General features: G+C 41.2%; 1 protein-coding gene across 3 annotated transcripts in view; it reads right to left on the bottom strand.

Moving 5' to 3' along the window:
* The window catches only part of LOC143292984 (protein Njmu-R1-like), a 145,810-nt gene that overhangs the window by 106,209 nt on the left and 18,003 nt on the right, over positions 1 to 21,598 (bottom strand). For all 3 annotated transcript variants that reach the window (XM_076603724.1, XM_076603726.1, XM_076603725.1), the window contains exons 3-5: positions 20,946 to 21,071; positions 15,341 to 15,496; positions 4,201 to 4,258 (exon numbers count right to left, since the gene is read on the bottom strand). In XM_076603724.1, the coding sequence (XP_076459839.1) occupies positions 4,201 to 4,258; positions 15,341 to 15,496; positions 20,946 to 21,071 (340 nt within the window). The remainder of the gene's footprint in view (positions 1 to 4,200; positions 4,259 to 15,340; positions 15,497 to 20,945; positions 21,072 to 21,598) is intronic.

Genomic DNA, 21,598 nt, shown 5'->3' with positions numbered 1-21,598 from the left:
AAAAAACAACAACAGATCTACTATTGATCATTTAGTAAAATTAACCACTCAAGTCAAGCACCAGTTTGCAAGACAAAAATGTTTGCTTGCAACTTTTTTCGATACAACTAAAGCCTATGACCAGGTGTGGCATTCACATCTAATGTTGAAACTGAAGACACGAGAGAAGAGAATGTGAAAAAATTAAAGTACAAAATGTAAAATGGAGAGGGTGAGTGTCAGTGATTGGAGAAAGAAAAAAAACCGTAATATTGGAAGGGTGTGTCTGAGAGGGGGGGAATAGGGGAAGCAGGATTATGACAGAAATTTGATCAATAATCAAATATTGTATGCAATACTTCTGATTATCATTTGAAAAATGGATGATGTGGGGACCTACAATAAACAACCAACTGGACTATTTAACATATAACTAGCTAACTTTAACCAGTAGAGTGCCTACAGGACGTCAGCTGATGTCCTACAAAAAGTATTGCCACAGTGCCTATAAGACATCCACTGACGTCCTGCATATGTTCCAACTTTTTCTTCATTGGAGTTTGGTTCAGTTCACATAAACAGACTGAACAGTTAGTTTGATGTGTCTGGATTATAAAAATACTATTTAAATGAACATTCATTAGGTAGAAGACCCCTTTCTACTGGATAATAATTTGCTAACTGACCATGTGATACGCGCGTGGAAAAGGGGGCTGCATCATGTGCAAAAAAAGGCATTGAAAACTGTGTCCGGTAAAGGAGGTGATCACAGTCAGCAGATTTACACAATTCTGAAAGCTCTGCTTGTGGTTATGGACAGCTTTCGCAATGAAGGATCTCTCTTCTCTGACGATTGGTTTGAAAATGAAGGTGACTAATGACAGTGACGAAACTGACAGCCCATTTGATGGTAATTCAGTCCATCTATCCAATCAGACAACATTTCTGAACAAGTGGCTATGACTGACAGAATATGTGCAGCGAGCGTTGGAAGAAGGGGAGGAGAGGGAGAGATGTAAGACGATAGGTCGAATGTCAGCCAGAGTTGCTTTTAGGAATGAGTGTGCTCACATTTCAATGCAGACTGTAGGATCAACAACCACCAATGCTCCACAATTTTCACGAAACGCAGGGTGCAACCTGCACTGGACATGAAACACGTACTTTTTGTTTTTCATGCTTTTTTTTCGCTGAATCAGATAGTTGACTTGTTTGAAGAGGTGGCAAGCCGGATGCACAGCAGACACTTTAATCAGCCCAGTGCAACTTGAAAGGAGTGACTGTCATAAAAAAAAACCTTCACCCTCTCACTCCTGAACGCTCTTAGCTGTCAAAAAGCTTGCCAGCTCAGTTTCTGAGACAGTGATTGACCATTTACGTTGACTTTACCCACCTTTGTCATTGTTGGGACAGTGATTTACTTACATGTCTGCACGACCTGTGGTTTGTTTTTATAAACTTACAGCTTGTTTTAATTTCTTCTACAGGTATAATCTGACAATAGGCATGCTATTTCTAGCTGTATTTTGTTTCTTTTCTTTATGGATGTTATCATGTAGAGGTGGAAATAGACTTTTTTGTTGCACAAAAATTATCTTGACCTCACACGCCAGAACAATTATCTACAATCAACCTAACTGGGTAAAAGAGCCCAGAAGCAGAATCTACACCCATTTTCCTTCACAAAAAACATTTACTTTCTTTCTGTATCACCCATAGCTTTTGTGCTAGAATTTTTTGTGATTTATTACCCCTGAACCTCAAAATTCCCTGGCAAGGGGAGAGCACTTCTTTTTTTTACAAGATTCTCTGGCACTGAACTGGTTTATAAAGAACATTTTGAAACCCACCGCCAAAAAAAATCTGAAACTGGCAACACGTGTTCAATAATTTCTGGAGGCAAAAAAGGTTTCATTTCTAAACAGCATGTTAAAACGTGCTCAACCATTAAACGACCCTTGCAAATGCATCCAGTATGTTCACAATATTTTGTATATGCGGCATCTAGTAATAACCAAAATGCCATGCTCTTAACAGCCCTGCCAGTTCTGTTAGCATTTAATAAGGCAGAAGTGTTAACTTCAAAAGACAGAAAGGAATTTAGCCTATTTCTTTCAACAATATTACACATTTCAGATAATGATAAACGAAGAGGAAGTTCAATTGCATTTAAAGCGTTTTTAGTTATGCAAGATGATCTGCAGGTTCATTAGAAATAAGCCCACTGTGTGAAGGAATCCAACACATTTCAATGTAAGTTCCTTTCATTTGAATACAGTGATTCAAAAATCTTATTTCAAAAATGATGTGTTATAATTAATGTTTGTACAACCTGATTTGACAGATTGCAGAACTGATTTTGAATCGACACAAGCCCCCCAAAACAGAGTATGGCTGCCTACATGGTGGGGTTAAAACATCATTGGTAGGCATGCTTCAGTGCTGTAAGTATACTTATTCTCCAACTGACTGTGCTTGGTTCAAACCTGCTAACATACTCTTTATTGTTTCCTTTTTTTTCCCCCAAAGCTTTATATTATTAAATACAGAACACATTTTCACTTTTTCTTCTTCTTTCTTTAACTGGATACAGTGTCAATCACAAGTGAGTCTTGAAGGCCTTGCCTCTCTTTTTCTTTTTTTCAACTGGATAGTGTATCACGAGTGAGTCTTGAAGGTCTAGCCTCTCTTATTATCATTATGATCATTATTATTATTATCATCATCATCATTATTATTATCATTATCATCATTATTATCATTCATTACTATTATTGTTGTTGCTGCTGTTATAATTATCTTATCATTGTTGTTATTGTTGTTGTTATTGTCTTTATTTTCTGAAAATATAAGAGCAGTCAGGATTCAGAGCAATGTACTGCTGTGCTTTGGTATTATCACTATTGTTATTATTATTATCATCATATCTTTTTTGTTGTAAAGAATGTGTGTGTGTGCGCGTGCATGCGCGCACACATGTGTGTGTATGTGAAGGAGGATTCATGTCATGAATAGTACAGTATATCTTTTCATGACTGAGTTACAACTGAAAAGAATCATGTTCATGGATGATGAGCTGCAAGTAATCATGATATGTGAAATCATCTAAGACAGCTTTATATTTGTTTCATTGCATTCACTCATTTCTTTTTCTTTAACATCATGGTTGTTGCTGTAAATTGTGTTGTGATGGTGTATAGAATTTAGTACTGTTTTCACAAAATTGATATCTTATCACTGCCTTTCTCTCTCTGTGAGTAATATTAGATAAATCGGGATGAGTGCACCAGTTCTGTGGTGGTCTTGCTATTGCATTTTGTATCAATTTATGTGAAAGGTATGTGTGCGTGCATATATATATATATATATATATCTGAGTGTGTGTGTGTGTGTGTGCAGAAAGGAAGGGGGGGAGGGAGCGGTGAAAATGCATGTGCGAGTTGCCATTATTTTTTTTTGGGGGGTGGGGGGGTGGGGGGGATTTTTAGATCTGGAGTGGCTGATGACTGAATGTCACTTTAAAACCATTTGCGCATCCCAAATTCTTCAATTTGAAGCCAATACAGTTTCAAAGTCTTGAAGTCGCAGGCTGCAATTCCAATGTTTAACTGTATATATACATGAGAAAGCATTTATGTGTATGACCAATCTTATCCTGCCAGTATGGTGGTCATACAGAGTTATGCATGCCAAGTATGTTCATAAGCCAATGAATGCTGACATGGATTATGCACAGGATTAGTAATGTTTGTGTTTGTAACATGGCAAAGGGATAAAGGCACTAACAGGTCTGCACATATGACAATGGAGATCACAAAAACTTATTTCCACTTTTATCCAATATGTGCCAAGACTGTTATCGAACCATCAAGCCAAGGACCTTCAGAATGTAAGTCCACATTCTAACAATCCAGCTGTTGCGTGCATTTCTCCCACAGTGAAAACAATTTCTTCATTGACACCCACTTTCAGAAGGGCTATAGGTTTCTTTTAAGATTTACAATTTACATTTTGTTTACTATTGTGTTTGAGATAAAACACACACACATACGCAGACAGAGAAGAGTGTGATAGGAATTAAAAGGATGCTTCCTGCAAACTGTCTTTGTGTGCAGACTGAAATTTGCTTTTTCTTTTTTTTTTAAGTTTGAAAGAATAAATTATGTGCAAGTAGCATTTATCAAAACGAAGAATAATACATGATTGAAAATTATTACTCACCTCATGGTCAAGAAGATGTACAAGTCCACTACTGTAACTGTCAAGATCTGGACGAAAAGTAAGTCAGGTTAAGGTTTGTGCATATAATTCCAGACCATTTTTGACTCACTTGTATAAATAAAGTGAGTCTATGTAATAACCCAGTGTTCAGTTGTCTGTGTCTGTGTGTCTGTGGTAAACTTTGACAAATTTATTTTCTCTGGAAATACTCTGTCTGTCAATACCAAATTCTGAATAAACATAGTGAAAAAAATATTCCCACTCACACCAATTATAAGTTATAAGTCTTCCGGGATGAGACGTATTTCAGAATCACAAATGATTTATTTCGTTGAGGCCCTGAATCCAGAAAATATATTGGGCTCTTCCCAGTTAGTTGCCTGAGTGTTCGTTTGTATTTAAAGACTGCATGCATCATTTTTTTTTGTTCACAATTAACTGAAAAGAAATACATATTCTGGACAGAACAACAATAATAATAACAATGAAGTGCTCTTCTACAGTGCTGTTCCCTCACGTGGAAGCTCAAGGTGCTTCACAAATTACATACAACAAGAAAAAAACAGCAATAATCAAGAAAATTCAAATAACAACCAATCACTCACTGCAATCCACAAATTACATGTAACAAAAGAGAAGCAACAATCACCAAGAAAAAGAATCAACCACAAAGAAATAATCACCATCCTAGCAACATGCAGAGCACACACTCACACACACATGCACTCACACATACACACACATGCAGGTACACATGCAAAACACACATAAAACACAATCATACACACAATCATTCACGCACAAACACACACACACACACACACACCACTGGAAAAAGTAGTACATGCCTCATATAACAGCAAATCAGATTAGACTGTTACTCAAATGCAAGAGAAAAAAGTCTAGGGAAGGGGCCTTTTGCAGGTCAGCAGACAGTGAGTTCCAGACAACTGGGGCTGGGAAACTAAATGATCAGTGACACCAGCCGCCGTGGCGAAGTGGTTAGCGTCGCGGACTGACGGCTGGGAGGACGTGGGTTCGAATCCCAGCGGAGGTGGGTTTTTCGGCCCGTGGCCGGCTCCTACCCAGAGTTGAGTGTGCTGTGGGCTTAAATGGGGAGACTGGGACCACACAGTCGAGTGTCATCCACTTCAAGGATGCGTCTTTGGGTGTGTTGCTCTAATTACTTGACCAACACTGCAAGTGTCTGTATCTCTCGGGCCTGGTTAACGCCGGGATATCATTATGACAGGAAGCATAGAGTACAGCCTTGTCACGCAGTCCCAAACCAAAATGGACCTCCATAGCAACATCGTCATCATCATCGTCATCCTCCTCCTCCTTCATCGTCATCAATATAAACAAAATAGTCTCAAAGTCTGTGGCCTTTCATGCCCTGCTCTCATGGTGACCTCAGTTTCGATACCCCTCCACTTCTGTGCTTGGGGTGAGTCCTGTCAATGTCGTCAGTATCGGCGGATTCGTCGGGGGCTGTTGTTTGAGGGACGTGGTGGCGGTCTCCACTCTGGGAGGGACGCTCACTCAGTCTGGCTCCGCGACTAAGCCATTATTGTCGTTAGTAGGGGGCTTAGTAGGTGGTGTCCTAAGTACGTAAAATCAGAACAGGCACCACTGAACACCACCGAAGTGACTCAGCAGCAGTGCAGGGTCTCCTCTGGTGTGTGGCCTCCAGGCGACCTAACATCGATGGTTCCCTGTGGACTGCCGACGCTGGAACTGCAACGGACGAACCCGGGTGTGGCCGTGTATGGGGGAATCTAAATGAGCGGCGTGGGAGTAATGCCACTGAAACGATGCAGATGATGGGGCAGCAAAAAAAAAAAAAAATGATCAGTGACCAAACGTTTTCAGTTTAGAGTTTGGCACCCGCAGTAACCTTTCAGCTGAAGATCAAAGTGACCAGGAAGAGTGATAAACAGTAAGTGACAAAGAGAGATACTGTGGGAAGGTGCAATCAAAAAGCAGTATGCGAGCATGGCAATTTTGAACTGAATGTGGAATCTAACTGGAAGCCAGTGCAGCTCTTTGAGCAAAGGTGTCACATGCTCAAGCTTAAAATCCCACGTAACAAGTTAAGACGAACCGTTCTGAACTTTCTGCAAATGACTGATTTGATCAGCTGGAAGATCCATGAGTATCAGATTGCAGTAATCCATATGCCAGTGGTGGAGACCACTGATGTGTTTACTGCAAATGAATATTTTAAAGTGGAAACTAAATTAACTAGAATGAACATAATTTTTTTTTTTAAATTGATTCAACAGGCAGAGCTTTCTCAGTTTCAGTAGCCCTAGTGTTAGCCAGTCTGAGCAGATCTGGAGAAAACAGCAACATTTTGTGGTGTGCCTGAGGCAATGGTAACGCTTCCTTTACCACAAACTTACAGATATTCTTAAATAATCGAGATTTATCAAAATAAACATGATTTAAATCATGTTATCACCCCAAAACTAGTGATGAATTTATTGTGCTAAAAAAACTAAAAGTTTAAATATTAATTCTGGATTACAGTGGTCAGATACACTTTTGGCCTTGTGGTAAATCTTCTGGTTTCCAAGTGTTACTTCCATGGTTCAATACCTATCCAACACCCTTTTTTTCTAGCTTCATAATATTCAATACAGAACACATTTTTTAACAACTTTTTTCTTCTTTTTTCCTTCTCATGATTCCTTTATTGGATAAAGTGCTTATCACAAGTGAGTCTTGAAGGCCTTTCCACTCTTGTACTTAATAATGATAATAATAATAATAATATTGAAAATTATGTACATTTGTATAGTGCTGACTCTGCAGCTCCAAACGCCTTTAACAATACATCTATCATAAAGAAGAAACTGGAAAAAAAAAATTTAAGATTAGATACAAACTCGCTAACCATTTAAAAACAGTGTAACATCACTTAGGGCTCAGGCAGCTCTCTCAACTCACTCCCATAGTAAAAAGTTAAGATACAAAATTCACAAAAACTATGACTCACATAGCTCTTTCACCTCACCCACATAATAAAATGCCTAAATACAAACTTGCTAAAATTAATATGAAAAAGTGTAAAAAAAAAAACAATTACAACTCACACACACCTACCACCTCATCCCAACACCCCAACCCTCACATAAACACGCACACATTTAAAGATGGTTTGGGGAGAGAATGATTTACAGTCTAAAACATTGTTTGAACAAGTATGCTTTAAGATTATAATTGAAAGATTTATAGTGGAGTAGTGTCTGATGTTCTGGGGTTGAGATTTCCAAAATAATGGACCTTAGTGTATAAATGTTCAGAGACCATGGGACTTCGAACATGCATGTGTCAGATGAAGAATGCAAGCCTGGGCAGGATGGAGTGTAAATTTTGACTAGGTCAGAATGCTATGATGGTGCAGAACCATTCAATGAATTGAAACATAAACAAGCTGTTTTAAATTTGATTCTTTCAGATACTGGAAGCCAGTGTAACTTATGTAGAAGAGAAGTGCATGGTTGTCTACCACAGGCTTTCAAGATGAGACGAGCAGCTGAGTTTTGGATTTTCTGTAGAGGTTCTATGACAGAAGAATGCAAACCTATCAATAACGAATTACAGCAATCTAATCTGGAAAGGTGACCAGTGTTTTTGTTGCATCATCTGTAAGGTATCTTTTGATTGAACTAATTCGTTTGAGCTCATAAAAGGCAGTTTGACAGACATTTTATCACATGATCTTTCATACAAAGTTCAGAATCAATGATGAATCCAAAGTTTTTTGCATTACTTGTGAATGGGATATCATGGGAACCACCTTAACTGAGGATGGAAGAGTACAAGAAAAAGACAGGTTAGGAATTGAAAAAAAAATTGACATTAAGTTATTGTTCTTCCAGCATTCTATATCATGGGTGCATTTTTCCAGAACAAGCAGAAGTTCTTGTGCATTCTCTGGTGGGAATGATTTTTTTAAAAATCTGAATGTCATATGCAAACAACATGAGCAACAGTGTGGTTCTGGATCATATCAGACAGAGAGGTGGTATACATTACAAATAAAATAGGGCCAAGAACTGAGCCTTGTAGGACAACAAAAAGAAGAGGGGCTGGGTAGGATGTGAAATTGTTGACAGACACAAACTGTTTCCTGTTTGCCAAATAAGATATGAACCATTTGAGTGCTGTAGAACAAATGCCAAAAGTACAGTTTCTAACCATGAAAAGAGAATTTGGTGATCAATAACGTCAAATGCTGCGGAAAGATCTAACAAGATCAGAACAGAAATTTTGTCTTCATCCATAGCTGCAAGCAGTTCATTCACCACTCACAAGAGAGCAGTTTCAGTGCTGTGTCCTGTTCGATAGGCTGACTGGAAAGAGTTACAGAGGTTGTTGCTTTGAAAATGTGAAACAAGTTGTTGAAGAACTACTTTTCCCCTAATTTGGGATAGGAAAAGATAGATTTGAGACAGGTCTGCAGTTCTTTAGTTGGCATTTGTCAAGAGATGGTTTCTTTAAATGGGTCTTTACAATGGCAGTCTTAAGATCACAGGGAATAGTGTCTGAGGTCAGAGAAGTGTTAATGATGTTTGTAATAACTGGGAGAAGAATATCCAAATATTCATACAAGAGTTCTGTAGGGATTGGATCAAGTTTGGATGATTTAAGAACAGTTTTATTGAAAATTTCCAAAACAAACTGTTCAGAAGCAGGTGCAAATGATTCAAAGAGAGTACTAGAGTACGGTAGCATACTGATGGCTGTAGAGAGCGAATGGTCAGGAGGTGGGAAGTGGGATCTTACTGAAGTTATAGTACAAATTTTCCCTGAAAAATAAAAATAAAAATCACATGGCATAGTGTAGAAATTTCAGAATATTTGCTTACAAGTTGAGCCGGCCAGTATAGTGGAGTAGAAAGCCATTTTAGCATTGTCTACAAAATCTGCTGTTTTCCGTTTGATAGTTTCAAATATTTCTATTGTGGACAGTTAATTTGGATTTCAGCCATCGTCTCTCTGCGTGATGATATTGATGTTTCAGCAGACAGAACTGCATGGCAACATCACTGAACCAAGGGGTTGCTTTCCTATGTCGGACATTAGTAGGCCTCCTTCGGTCATGAGCGATCACATGTGAAAGCTGATGCTGGTCTGTCGGCTGCCATCCCATTTCTGCGAGCTCGCTTTTCTGCTGCAGCAGCCGATAGTTTGTCCTCACCAATCCGTAGCTGATTTTTGAGAGTGCTTCTCCATCTGTTGCGGTCATCTGCAAGGCCCTCCCAGGACTCAGTGTTGATCTCAAGTGCCTTCATGTCACATTTGCAAACATCTTTGTATCTCAGCTGTGGGCGGCAGATGCTTCTCTGCCCCGTGGCGAGCTCTCCATAAAGGATGTCTTTTGGGATGCGACCATCTTCTATGCGGCGAATGTGGCCCAGCCAGCGCAGCCGATGCTGTCTCAGCATGGTATACATGGTTGGGAGGCCAGCACTAGTCAGGACTTCGGTGTTTGTCACCTTGTCTTGCCAGGAGATGCCAAGTATGCGCCGTAGGCTTCTCAAGTGGAAGGTATTGAGCCTTTTCTCCTGACGAGCATGTGTGGTCCACGCCTCACTGCCATACAACAAGGTGCTGAGGACGCAGGCGTTGTATACAGCCATCCTTGTCTTCGTGGTCAGCTTGGGATTTGTCCACACTCTTTGTGTGAGGCGGACTAACATTGTGGCTGCCTTCCCGATCCTCTTGTCGATCTCGGTGTCAAGGGAGAGGTTGTTGGTGATGGTGGACCCAAGGTAAGTGAATTGATGGATGGCTACAAGCTGATAGTCATCAATGGTAATGGCTGGTGGAGATGGCGTGTCTTGGCCTAGGACATTTGTCTTCTTGAGACTGATGGTCAGACCAAAATCTTTGCAGGCCTGGGAGAAGCGGTCCATTAGTGACTGCAAGTCCCGCTGGGTGTGAGTCACAACTGCGGCATCGTCGGCAAAGAGCCATACGCGGACTTTTGTCCTTGCTCTGAGGCGGGCGAGACTGAAGAGCCTGCCATCTGATCTGGTCCACAGGTAGATCCCTTCTTGCGCTGTGCTGAATGCATGTCTCCGGAGAAGAGCAAAGAAGATTCCAGATAGGGTGGGGGTGAGGACACAGCCTTGTTTGACACCTCTGCGTACGTCAAAGGGCTTGGAGAGGTTACCATTAAACTGCACCGTCCCTTTCATGTTGGAGAGGAAGGACTCATTCAAGCTGTGCAGTTTGGGGGGGGCAGCCAATCTTTCGAAGAGCCCTGAAATGGCTGTCTCTGCTGACTAGGTCAAAGGCCTTGGTGAGGTCAATGAATGTGACATACAGGGGCATCCTCTGCTCTCTGCACTTTTCCTGGATTTGGCGAAGGGAGAAGATCATGTCTACCGTGGATCTCTCTGCTCGGAAACTGCACTGTGATTCCGGGTAAACGCGTTCAGCCAGTTTCTGCAGGCAAATTAGGAGGACCTGAGCGTAGACTTTGCCTACAATGCTGAGAAGTGAGATGCCTCAGTTGTTGTTGCAGTCGCTCCTTTCATCCTTGTTTTTGTAGAGGGTGATAATCTTGGCATCCCTCATGTCCTGCGGTACAGCTCCCTCATTCCAGCACTGACAGAGGACTGTGTGCAGAGGATGCAGAAGAGTAGTCTTGCAGTGTTTAATGAGGGCTGGGGGAATTCCGTCACTGCCAAGTGCCTTGCCTGATGTCAGGCTGTTAATGGCCTTGCTGAGTTCGTCCTCAGTTGGCTCTGCGTCAAGTTCTTCTATTACCGGCATGCACTTGATGGCATCGAGGGCTGAGTTGGACACCATGTTTTCTGTGGAGTAGAGGTCGGAGTCGTGATCTCCCCATCTCTCCATCTGCTGGCTAGGATCATTGATTACTTCCCCAGTGGAGGATTTGAGGGGAGGCAGTCTTGCTCTGTGTTGGTCCCAGTGCCTTCTTGATACCATCATACATCCCTCGGATGTTGCCTCTTTCAGCAGCATTCTGTATCTCTTCGCTGAGCTCTGTCCAGTACTCATTTGCACATCGCCTGGCGTTAAACTGAACTTTACTCCTGGCGGCCCTGAGGATTTGCAGGTTCTTCTCACTGGGTGACCGTTTGTACTCAGTGAGTGCAGCGCGCTTGACCTCAATACTGGGAGTCATCTCTGATGATTTGGCCTCAAACCAGTTGTGGGACTTCACGGTTTTCTTCCCAAAGGTGGCCATAGCAATGCAGTGCATAGTGTCTCGTAGCATTTCCCATCTTTCTGTGGCAGAGTCTCTGGGCTGCAATGCATCGAATTCTCTCTCAAAGGCCTCTGCGAACTGTTCTACAAGGTCTGGCTGAGACATCTTGCTGACGTCAATGCGAGAGTTCCCTTGTTTCTTTGAGCAGTGGAACTTCTTTGGTTGCAGTCTGATCGTGCAACATACCAGAGAGTGGTCCATGTTGCAGTCTGCACTGTGGTAAGAGCAAGTGTGGAGAAGGTTTTTGATGGCAGCTTGTCTTACTAGGATCAGATCCAGTTGGTGCCAATGTTTTGAGCACGGGTGCCTCCAGGAGACTTTGTGCTGGGGCTTTGTCTTGAAGGAGTTGGCGATGCACAGTTCATGGCAGGTACAAAACTCAAGTAGTCGCTGTCCATTCTCATTCATTTTCCCCACTCCAAAGGAACCGAGACAGGAGGGCCACAAATCGTTGTCTGCACCCGCTCTGGCATTGAAGTCGCCCAGGAGAACAAGTTGTTCTGTTCTGGGGATGTTCCTTATGGTTGATGTGAGATTTTCGTAGAACTCATCCTTGGCATCTGGAGAGGCGGACAGTGTTGGAGCATATGCGCTGACAAGAGTGACATAGCCTTCAGAGGTGTTGAGGCGGAGAGTCAATAGTCGTTCTGAACCGCCACTGCCTGGTTCGATCATGTTCAGCAGGCTGTTCCTGACTGCAAAGCCTACTCCATACTCTCTTGGGGCATCAGAGCTCTTTCCTTGCCAGAAGAAGGCGTAGTCCCTCTCCTTTAGTGTTCCTGAGTCAGCCAGCCGTGTTTCCTGCAGAGTGGCAATATCCACATTTAGTCTCTTCAGCTCACTGTTTATGACGGCCGTCTTTCTGGCGTCGCTGATGTCTTGCAGATCTTGGGAGAGCCCAGGCATCATTGTCCGGACATTCCAACAGGCCAGTTTCATTGTTGATCCGTTTCTTGAAGTTTTCTTTTTGCCTGGTGCGGAAATTAACAACCTGCTTGTCGGATATTCTCCTAATCTTCATACACCCACAGAAGAAGGCATGTCGTGGCGGGACAGCACCTAACTGGCTGGGGGCTGCCCAGCTTGGGCGGGCGGTAGCTATCCAGTGGGACGCGAGGCCCCTCCCACTGTCAGAAGCAACCCCTGGCGTTGGCTCTATGCCAACTGAGCGCTAACTTATAACCGGTAACTGTTGCTTCACGTGTTGTTCCGACGCTAGTGTTAGTAGCGAAGCTGGAGTGTCCTCTCCAGGTTGTAGGTGCAAGGTGTTTGTGGATGGATGGACGGATATAAGCCTGGGCAATGTAATATGGAAGACAGGCTGTTGCCCATGCAGCTTGTCCCCCCTCTCCACCTTGCTGACAGATCCAAAGGAATAGCAAGGCTGTTACGTTTTGGTGCCAACGTGGCCACAGGAGCTGCCGTAAAGTGACAAAGTTTGCCATCCAACCGCCTTAGGGGCCCCACACCGAATTTTCTGTCAGGGTTTACTCCCTTAGCTAGGTGGCCGCAGGTAGCTCTCCAGAGCTGGCGCCCTTTGATGGGTCATTTAATTTCACCAAGGTGTCTAGCCACCCTCCTCACCATCCTCCTGAGAGGACTGGTGGGGGTGCTGGTTTTGTCACCAGCAATTCGACTCTGTGACAGGTAGTACTGGGATCCAGGTTACCAGTAGCAGATATATCTATCTGACCTGACACATGATGTCGGACAATACGCCAGCAAAAGGGAGCATGCTTGTCCAGAATAAATGTTAGTGTGGTGTTATAGTTTGGAACTGAAGTCTTGAATGAAAATGTTCTTTGAGACTGTGTTTGAATGCTATTTTGTCCATTTAATTGCTGGGCCATTAGTGAAATGTTTCAGGTTTAAGAACTGGCTTTGGAATGTCTAAGTGAAAAGAAACTGTGATGTGGTCAGATTGCAGGTGATGTGAAAGGTGAGCTGAACGTAAAATGTTATCCGTCGGTCGGTATAGTGTCATGTTGAGAACAATGTCTATGTTTGTGAGTGGGTTTTGTTACAGACTGATAGAAACCAAACATATCCAGTAAATCACAGAGCTTTGTGGTGCTGGGATCATTAATGATATCAAAGTGGGTACTGAAGTCACCGCAGATAACAAGACAGTGTCACAGTATTCAAGAAAGTCAGAGAATTGGTCAAAGAATATCTGTGTTTGTGAGCTTATTTCTCTTACTTGGGGGAGGATGACAGATACAAAATAAATTAATAAATCTGTCATGAAAAGTGACAGGAAGAAAGTTTATGATAATAATAATAACGCACATGCATATGTATATATATAAGACCTTCCTCATATAAAGCTCACATGGTGAGCACATGCATGTGCACACACACACACACACACACACACTAAAAATACAGAAATAGGAAAAACATCAAAGATGCTACTAAAACATGCACAAAAACAAATGGGAGAGGAGGTGATGGGGAGGAGATGTACCTCCCCACCTAGAGATAAGGTCACCCCTATTCAGGATTGTAAGAAGTATTTTGTCCTCTACTAAGAGAAGCAAAAGGACCAAAGCCAAATTCTTTTAGCAAGTGCTTTTTGCTGCAGTTTAGGTATAACCTTGAAGATTTATTTCAATGCACCTGTTAACAAAACATTACTGAAATTTCAAAATCAAATGAAAACACTGTAAAGATCAGAGGCTGACAGCAAAATAGACATATTTATAAAAAGAGATATACGAATGATCAGCTAACCAAAACAAAACAAAACACCACTGATCACACAGAACTGTATTTAATGAAACAAAGCTGTATTTCGTAAATCAAAACAAAAATAAATACATAAAGATGGATGAGGGGAAAGGTCTATATAAACAAATTTTGCATTAAAAAATCAACAAAGGAAGTAAAGCCTTAAAAATATATTTAATTCGTTACACTAAATGGAGTCATGGCCTCGAGGTAATGCGTCTGCCTAGGAAGCAAGAGAATTTGAGCACGCTGGTTCGAATCTTGGCTCAGCTGCTGATATTTTCTCCCCCTCCACTAGAACTTGAGTGGTGGTCTGGACGCTAGTCATTCGGATGAGACGATAAACCGAGGTCCCATGTGCAGCATGCACTTACCACACGTAAAAGAACCCACGGCAACAAAAGGGTTGTTCCTGCAAAATTCTGTAGAAAAATCCACTTCGATAGGAAAAACAAATAAAACTGCACACAGGAAAAAAATACAAAAAAATGGGTGGTGCTGAAATGTAGCGACGCGCTCTCCCTGGGAAAGCAGCCCAAATTTCACACAGAGAAATCTGTTGTGATAAAAAGAAATACAAATACAAATATATTACAACTTGTACAACTCAGTAATGAATGCCAGAGAAAGTGAAGTTCTTGAGGTGTATTTTCATTTTATTAATGTTCTTATTTCTGTTGTTCTTGAATTGTTTAAATCTATATTTGCATTGCATCACTTTGAGCTTGCCAGATTTGAGGGAAGAACAGAACCTTGCACTGCAAGGAAAAAGAAAAAAGAAAATGTACTTTATTTTTCTTCCTATTCTAGTTCTATTTGAGGAATACAGCAATAACATCCAGTGAAATTACTGAATATGTTCCATGTGCAAGAGAGGGAGGTAAGAGACAGAAAGAGGTGAAGAGAGGAACAGACAGAGCATGGACTCAAAGGGAACTGCAACAGAAAAACAGGTACTCACATACTTTTATGTATGTGTTCTTGCACACATACACACACGCGCGCGCGCGTGCGCACACACGCACACACACACACACACACACACATGCACACACATCATCACACTCAATCACTCACACACATGCACTCTCTCTCTCTCTTTCTTTCCTCACTCAGTCAAACATCACCAACAGAACCATTCTGACCAGTAAAGGATATAGATCAAGAGAGCTGTCAAAGAAGGAGATGAAGCAGACAACAAACTTCCTCAAGCTGGGGGGCCTGTCAGCAGCAGCATCAATGTGAGTGGAGGAAGGCAAGTTCTCCAGCACACAATAATAACAGGCAGCGGAAGATGTCACATCCTCTGTTAAGCTGTTCATAACAGAACCATGTCAGAGTTGACAAAATGGGTACACACAAATACATGCACACGCACTACACTGAGATGCATGAAAATGATTAAAACAATGATTATCGTGTGCACAGCCACATGGTTTATGTGACTATGCACATGGCAATGCACATGATAAAAAAAATCTTATTTCAATCTGTTTTTGAAAACTTGTCTGGAGAGACAAAGACAACAAACTACAGCTAAATGATGAAAAGACTGAACTGTTGCTTGCCTGCACTAAGAAATTTATGAACCATCCGTCTCTCCCTCATTCTCATCTGGTAAACATAATAATAATAATAATGACAGTATGTATATAGTGCTGAATCTTGTGCAGAGACAAATCTAAGCGCTTTCACACCAGTCATTCACATGCATGCATAACTCTAAAACTGAAGAAAACTGAAGACAAGGAAGAGGTAGGAGAGGGTGAAGAGGTGTGTTTCAAGGCCAGACTTGAAAGAGCTGAGTGCGGGCACCTGACAAAGCGAAAGAGGAAGTTCATTCCAAATACAAGGTCCAGAGACAGAGAAAGAACGGCGTCCAACAGTAGAATGTTTGAATCTGGGTATGCGTAAACAGAGTGGATCCAAAGGCGATCATAGAAAGCGAGATGGAGTGTAGAGGTGAAGGCAGCCACAAAGATAGGAAGGGGCAGATTTGTGAATACATTTATAACATAGAGTGCTGATCTTATACTTTATTCTGTGTGAGACAGGGAGCCAATGGAGATGTTGCAAAATAGGAGTGATGTGCTCAGATCTTTTCTTTCTGAGGACGAGTCGGGCAGCAGAGTTTTGTATGTGCTGAAGGGACTGAATAGATGAAGCAGGCAAACCAGACAATAGGGAGTTACAGTAGTCAAGGCAAGACAGAATGAGAGAAACGACAAGTCGAAATGTTGCGTCGGTAGACAGATATTTCCAAATGGAACTGATGTGTCACAACTGACAGTAGCAGAATTGACATGTCTGACTGATAAATTTTTACATGGACAGTGTGTTGTCAAGGACAACGCCGAGGTTCCTGACTGAGCTGGAAAGAGGGATGGATGTACTGACAAATTTGATTTTGTCATCTGTGATTGAAGCAAGTTTTTGTTTGGTTTCCATGATCATTGCTTCGGTTTTGTCTGCGTTCAATTGTAACTTATTTACAGTCATCCAGTTTTGAATGTCCAGGAAGCATTCAGATGTTTCTTGCAAGAGCGAGGACAATTTTTCAGGAGTATCACTCTTCTGAAGTTGAGTATCATCAGCATAGGAATGACGACTAACATTGTGGTGGTTGATAATTTCAGTGACAGGATCAGTGTACAGTGTGAAGAGCCTAAAACAGATCCCTGTGGGACTCCGTGTTTGATTTTAACAGGTTCAGATTGGAAATTATCGACAATGACAGACTGGAATCGATCAGTGAGATAAGATTTGAACCAGTTGAGAACAGTGCCGCTGATGCCAAATGTAAAATGAAGATGGGAAAGGATTGAATGGTCTATCGTGTCAAAGGTGGCTGACAAGTCGAGAAGAGTGAGAAGGGAAATTCTTCCTGAGTTGGACGCTAGCGGTTGATAGTTCAGGATGTGAAGGAGAGTGGCTTCGGTGCTGTGGTCAGCATGATATGCAGACTGAAAAGGGTGAAGGAGATTGTTGAAACAAAGGTGGTTGTTGAGCTGCTTCAGGACAGATTTTTCAAGGAGTTTGGACAGGAAAGAAAGGTTAGAAACTGGTCGATAATTTTTCAAAATATTTGCATCAAGGTTGGGTTTCTTCAGAAGAGGCTGGATGATTGCAGTTTTGAAAGTGGATGGAAAGGTTCCAGTAAGAAGGGATGAGTTTACAATATTGGTGACTGTGGGGAGAAGCTGTGAGACACACTGGGAAAAGACAGACGCTGGTATAGGATTAAGTTCACAGGATTTTACGGAAATTTCTTTCATGATTTCATTCACTTCTGTTTCAGTCAATGGATTGAAGGAATGGAGAGGATCAGGATAAGCAGGTTGGAAAGGCATATGGTCTAAGCTCATACAAATATTTTGGACTTTATCGAAAAAGAAAGATTTTATTGTCATTTCTTTCATGATTTCATTCACTTCTGTTTCAGTCAATGGATTGATTGAAGGAATGGAGAGGAGTGTTGTTGAACTGAGGATCAGGATAAGCAGGTTGGAAAGGCATCTGGTCTAAGCTCATACGAATATTTTGGACTTTGTCGAAAAAGAAAAAGGAGAAGATATTGGGGAGTTCAGATAAAGTGTAGGCAGAAGGAAGAGGAGTCTTTTTTGCAGTACCAAGAAGATTTGACATGACAGAATAAAGAGGTTTGGTTGATGTGGCATCAAGAACTTGAGAAGAAAAGAAGTTTGTCTTCGCTGATGAGATCATGTGTTTGACTTTATTTATTTGTTTTCGGAAGATCTGATTGTGGACTTTCAGTTTTGTTGCTCGCCATCACCTTTCCAACTGGCGACGTTTGCGTTTTGCAAGTCGAATGTCTTGCATGTACCATGGGGGAAAAGGCCTATCAGGTCAGGGGGGTGCATGTTCATCCAGCAGTTCAGAGACAACAGTGTTGTAATGTGTGGAGACGTCGGTACATGTCTGACTGATAAATTTTTGCATGGACAGTGTGTTGTCAAGGAAAATGGCGAGGTTCCTGACTGAGCTGGAAAGAGGGATGGATGTACTGCCAAATTTGATTTTGTCAGCTGTGACTGAAGCGAGTTTTTGTTTGGTTCCTATGATCACTGCTTCGGTTTTGTCTGCGTTCAATTGTAACTTATGTCAGCTGTGATGAAAGAGAGTTTTTGTTTAGTTCCTATGATCATTGCTTCAGTTTTGTCTGCGTTCAATTGTAACTTGTTTACTGTCATCCAGTTTTGAATGTCCAGGAAGCATTCAAATGTTTCTTGCAAGAGCGATGACAATTTTTCAGGGGTATCACTCTTCTGAAGTTGAGTGTCATCAGCATAGAAATGATGACTAACATTGTGGTGGTTGATAGTTCAGCGAGAATAGCAGTGTACAGTGAGAAGAGAACTGGGCCTTAAACAGATCCCTGTGGGACTCCTTGTTTGATTTTAACAGGCTCAGACTGGAAATTATCAACAATGACAGACTGGAATTGATCAGTGTGATAAGATTTGAACCAGTTGAGAACAATGCCGTTGATGCCAATGTAAAATAAAGACGGGAAAGAAGGACTGAATGGTCTAAGAGTGAGAAGGGAAATTTTTCCTGAATCAGCCGCGAGCAGCAGATTGTTCAGGATGTGAAGGAGAGTGGCTTCAAGTGATGTGGTCAGCACGATAGGCAGACTGAAATGGGTGGATGAGATTTTTGAAACAAAGGTGGTTGTTGAGCTGCTTCAGGACAGATTTTTCAAGGAGTTTGGACAGGAAAGGAAGGTTAGAAACTGGTTGATAATTTTTCAAAATGTTTGCATCAAGGATGGGTTTCTTCAGAAGAGGCCGGACGATTGCAGTTTTGAAAGTGGATGGAAACATTCCAGTCAAAAGGGATGAGTTGACAAAATTGGTGACTGTGGGGAGAAGCTGTGAGACACACTGGGAAAAGACAGACGCTGGTATAGGATTAAGTTCACAGGATTTTACGGAAATTTCTTTCATGATTTCATTCACTTCTGTTTCAGTCAATGGATTGAAGGAATGGAGAGGATCAGGATAAGCAGGTTGGAAAGGCATATGGTCTAAGCTCATACAAATATTTTGGACTTTGTCGAAAAAGAAAGAGAAGACAATGGGGAGTTCAGATAAAGTGTAGACAGAGGGCAGAGGAGTCTTTTTTGCAGTACCAAGAAGATTTGACATGATAGAATAAAGAGATTTGGTGTATGTGGCATCGAGAACTTGAGAAAAGAAGTTTGTCTTCGCTGATGAGATCATATGTTTCACTTTATATATTTGTTTTCGGAAGATCTGACTGTGGACTTTCAGTTTTGTTGCTCGCCATCGCCTTTCCAAACCCACCCCTCCCCTCCCCAAAATTGTCACACGCACACACCTCACTCACACCCCCCACATACCCAGCCATCCTTCTCACCCTCTATCACACACACACATGCGTGCGTGCATGTGTGTGCGGACAGAGGATCATCTTGAAATGAATTCTTAGAACATTAAATGCTGTCATAAATAATTTCCATTTTATTTTTTCTTATTTGCATTGCTTTTGCAACGAATCTCGCTAATTCCTTTAGTACAAATTCATTATCACACGAAAGAATGTTCACCACACTGCTTTGATCAGGAACACCGGTGAACGAGTCTAGTTTTGAAAAAAATTTCCGAATGTCACTGTAAGCAGTACAATGAAATAAAAAATGAACTTCATCCTCCAATCCGTTTCCACATGATGGACAATTAACATCTGTCATATTTTCGTTATCAGCTAAGAACCATCTTTTACAACTTTTTAGACCACTAACTCTAATAAACAAAATATAATAAAGTTATCTCTGTACCACTTATTTGTGAAACATGACAAATACTTTTCTGCCTGAAAAACACTTGAAAGAATTAAACCATCTGCATTTATCATTACTCTCTATCTCTGTATACCAATTTTGCTTGCAACATGAAGTGAGTCTGTCTTTAAATTCAGAGATAAAACTGGACTTGCTTCCAATGCCCTGGCTTCGCCATACAATCCCAAAGCCATTTTTTAACAAGAGATTTTTAACACTCAACACCCAATTGTAATGGCCACATTCATGTTGAAACAGAAGCATTTCATATGCCTGCCTACACAGTCTGGACATAGGAAGCAAAACCAATTTCAGCCAATATCTAATTCATTTCACTGATGTTCTGATATGCAGTGGGTATCTTACAGTTTCACCATAAACCTGCTTGTTTGAGGCATGCAGGGGGACATTTACAAATATGTTCATGGCAAATGTATGAATGACTTCGATTTGTTTACATTCCTCTCCCATACCCACACTCCTACTGCATAATATGTCAAACTGGGTTCAATTTGTGAATAGAACAGCTTCCAAAACATGCTCATATCTACTTCAAAGTTTTATAATAGACATCATTATTTCTATAACGCCTTTGAAAGGGAAAGAGAGAGAAAGAGAGTGTGTGTGTGTGTGTGTGTGTGTGTGTGTGTGTGTGTGTGTGCATGCCTACATCTCTGTCTGTTGTGTATGTTGAGTACGTGTGAAGGATGTGAATGTAAAGATTGTGCATGTGCGTTGCAAGCCTGTGCAATGGAGGCTATGATGAAGAATAATGTAAAATCAAATTAAGTGGGCTTTTTCTCTTCACTATCCTGATTGGAATGGATTACTTGTCATTATAAAGTAAAACATGCACTGCTGTTTGCTTTTATTATGTTTCTGACTATCATGCTTAGGACAGTTCTTATCACATTAAATCACCACATGTTTCCTGCCTACCTTAATCCAACAGACAAAACGTTGCCATGGTTAAAAGATGAGGAGTTTCTTGAAAGTCGCTGTGCTAGACATTTTCGCAGGTCTGTTTCTGCTGACGCTGATAAGTTCGTAGCGGCGATACTCAAACTGTCGAACAAAGAAGATCATCACTCAGGAAATCCCACAGACACTATTTGTATCAATACTACATTTCATCTGAACCAGATAAATTTCAAACATGCACACACATGCAATCATACACGTACACACACATGTGTTAAACTTCAGCATACACATATAGTAATATACACAGTGACATCACATACAAAATTTACAAAAACAGACCAGTTGGGGCGTATTCTTTTGCTTGAACTTTTTAATTCTATTGTCCAAGAACATCTAAAAACATCTGTATATTGTCAATTTGCATTGCTGTTTCAGTGTCTTGGACTGTTTCCACATAAAAGAACAAGTTTTTAATTCTTACACTTACTTAAAAGAGTTCAGCTATAGTGACTGCACATTTTAAGACAGAGAAGACAAATATGATGCACAAAACCTGAAAAGCCTTTCAGTGTATCTGGATCTTTTTTAAGTCTGTTCGTTTTCAACACTATGGAACACAAAGACTAAAAGAGCATGTCAAGTTTTAAGTGCTGATGCTTCTAAATCAG

This window comes from Babylonia areolata, chromosome 18 (assembly GCF_041734735.1).
Source record: "Babylonia areolata isolate BAREFJ2019XMU chromosome 18, ASM4173473v1, whole genome shotgun sequence".
Taxonomy (NCBI): Eukaryota; Metazoa; Mollusca; class Gastropoda; order Neogastropoda; family Buccinidae; genus Babylonia; species Babylonia areolata.
Note: the sequence above shows the minus strand (reverse complement) of the source record. Positions and strands in the feature narration are given on the sequence as shown.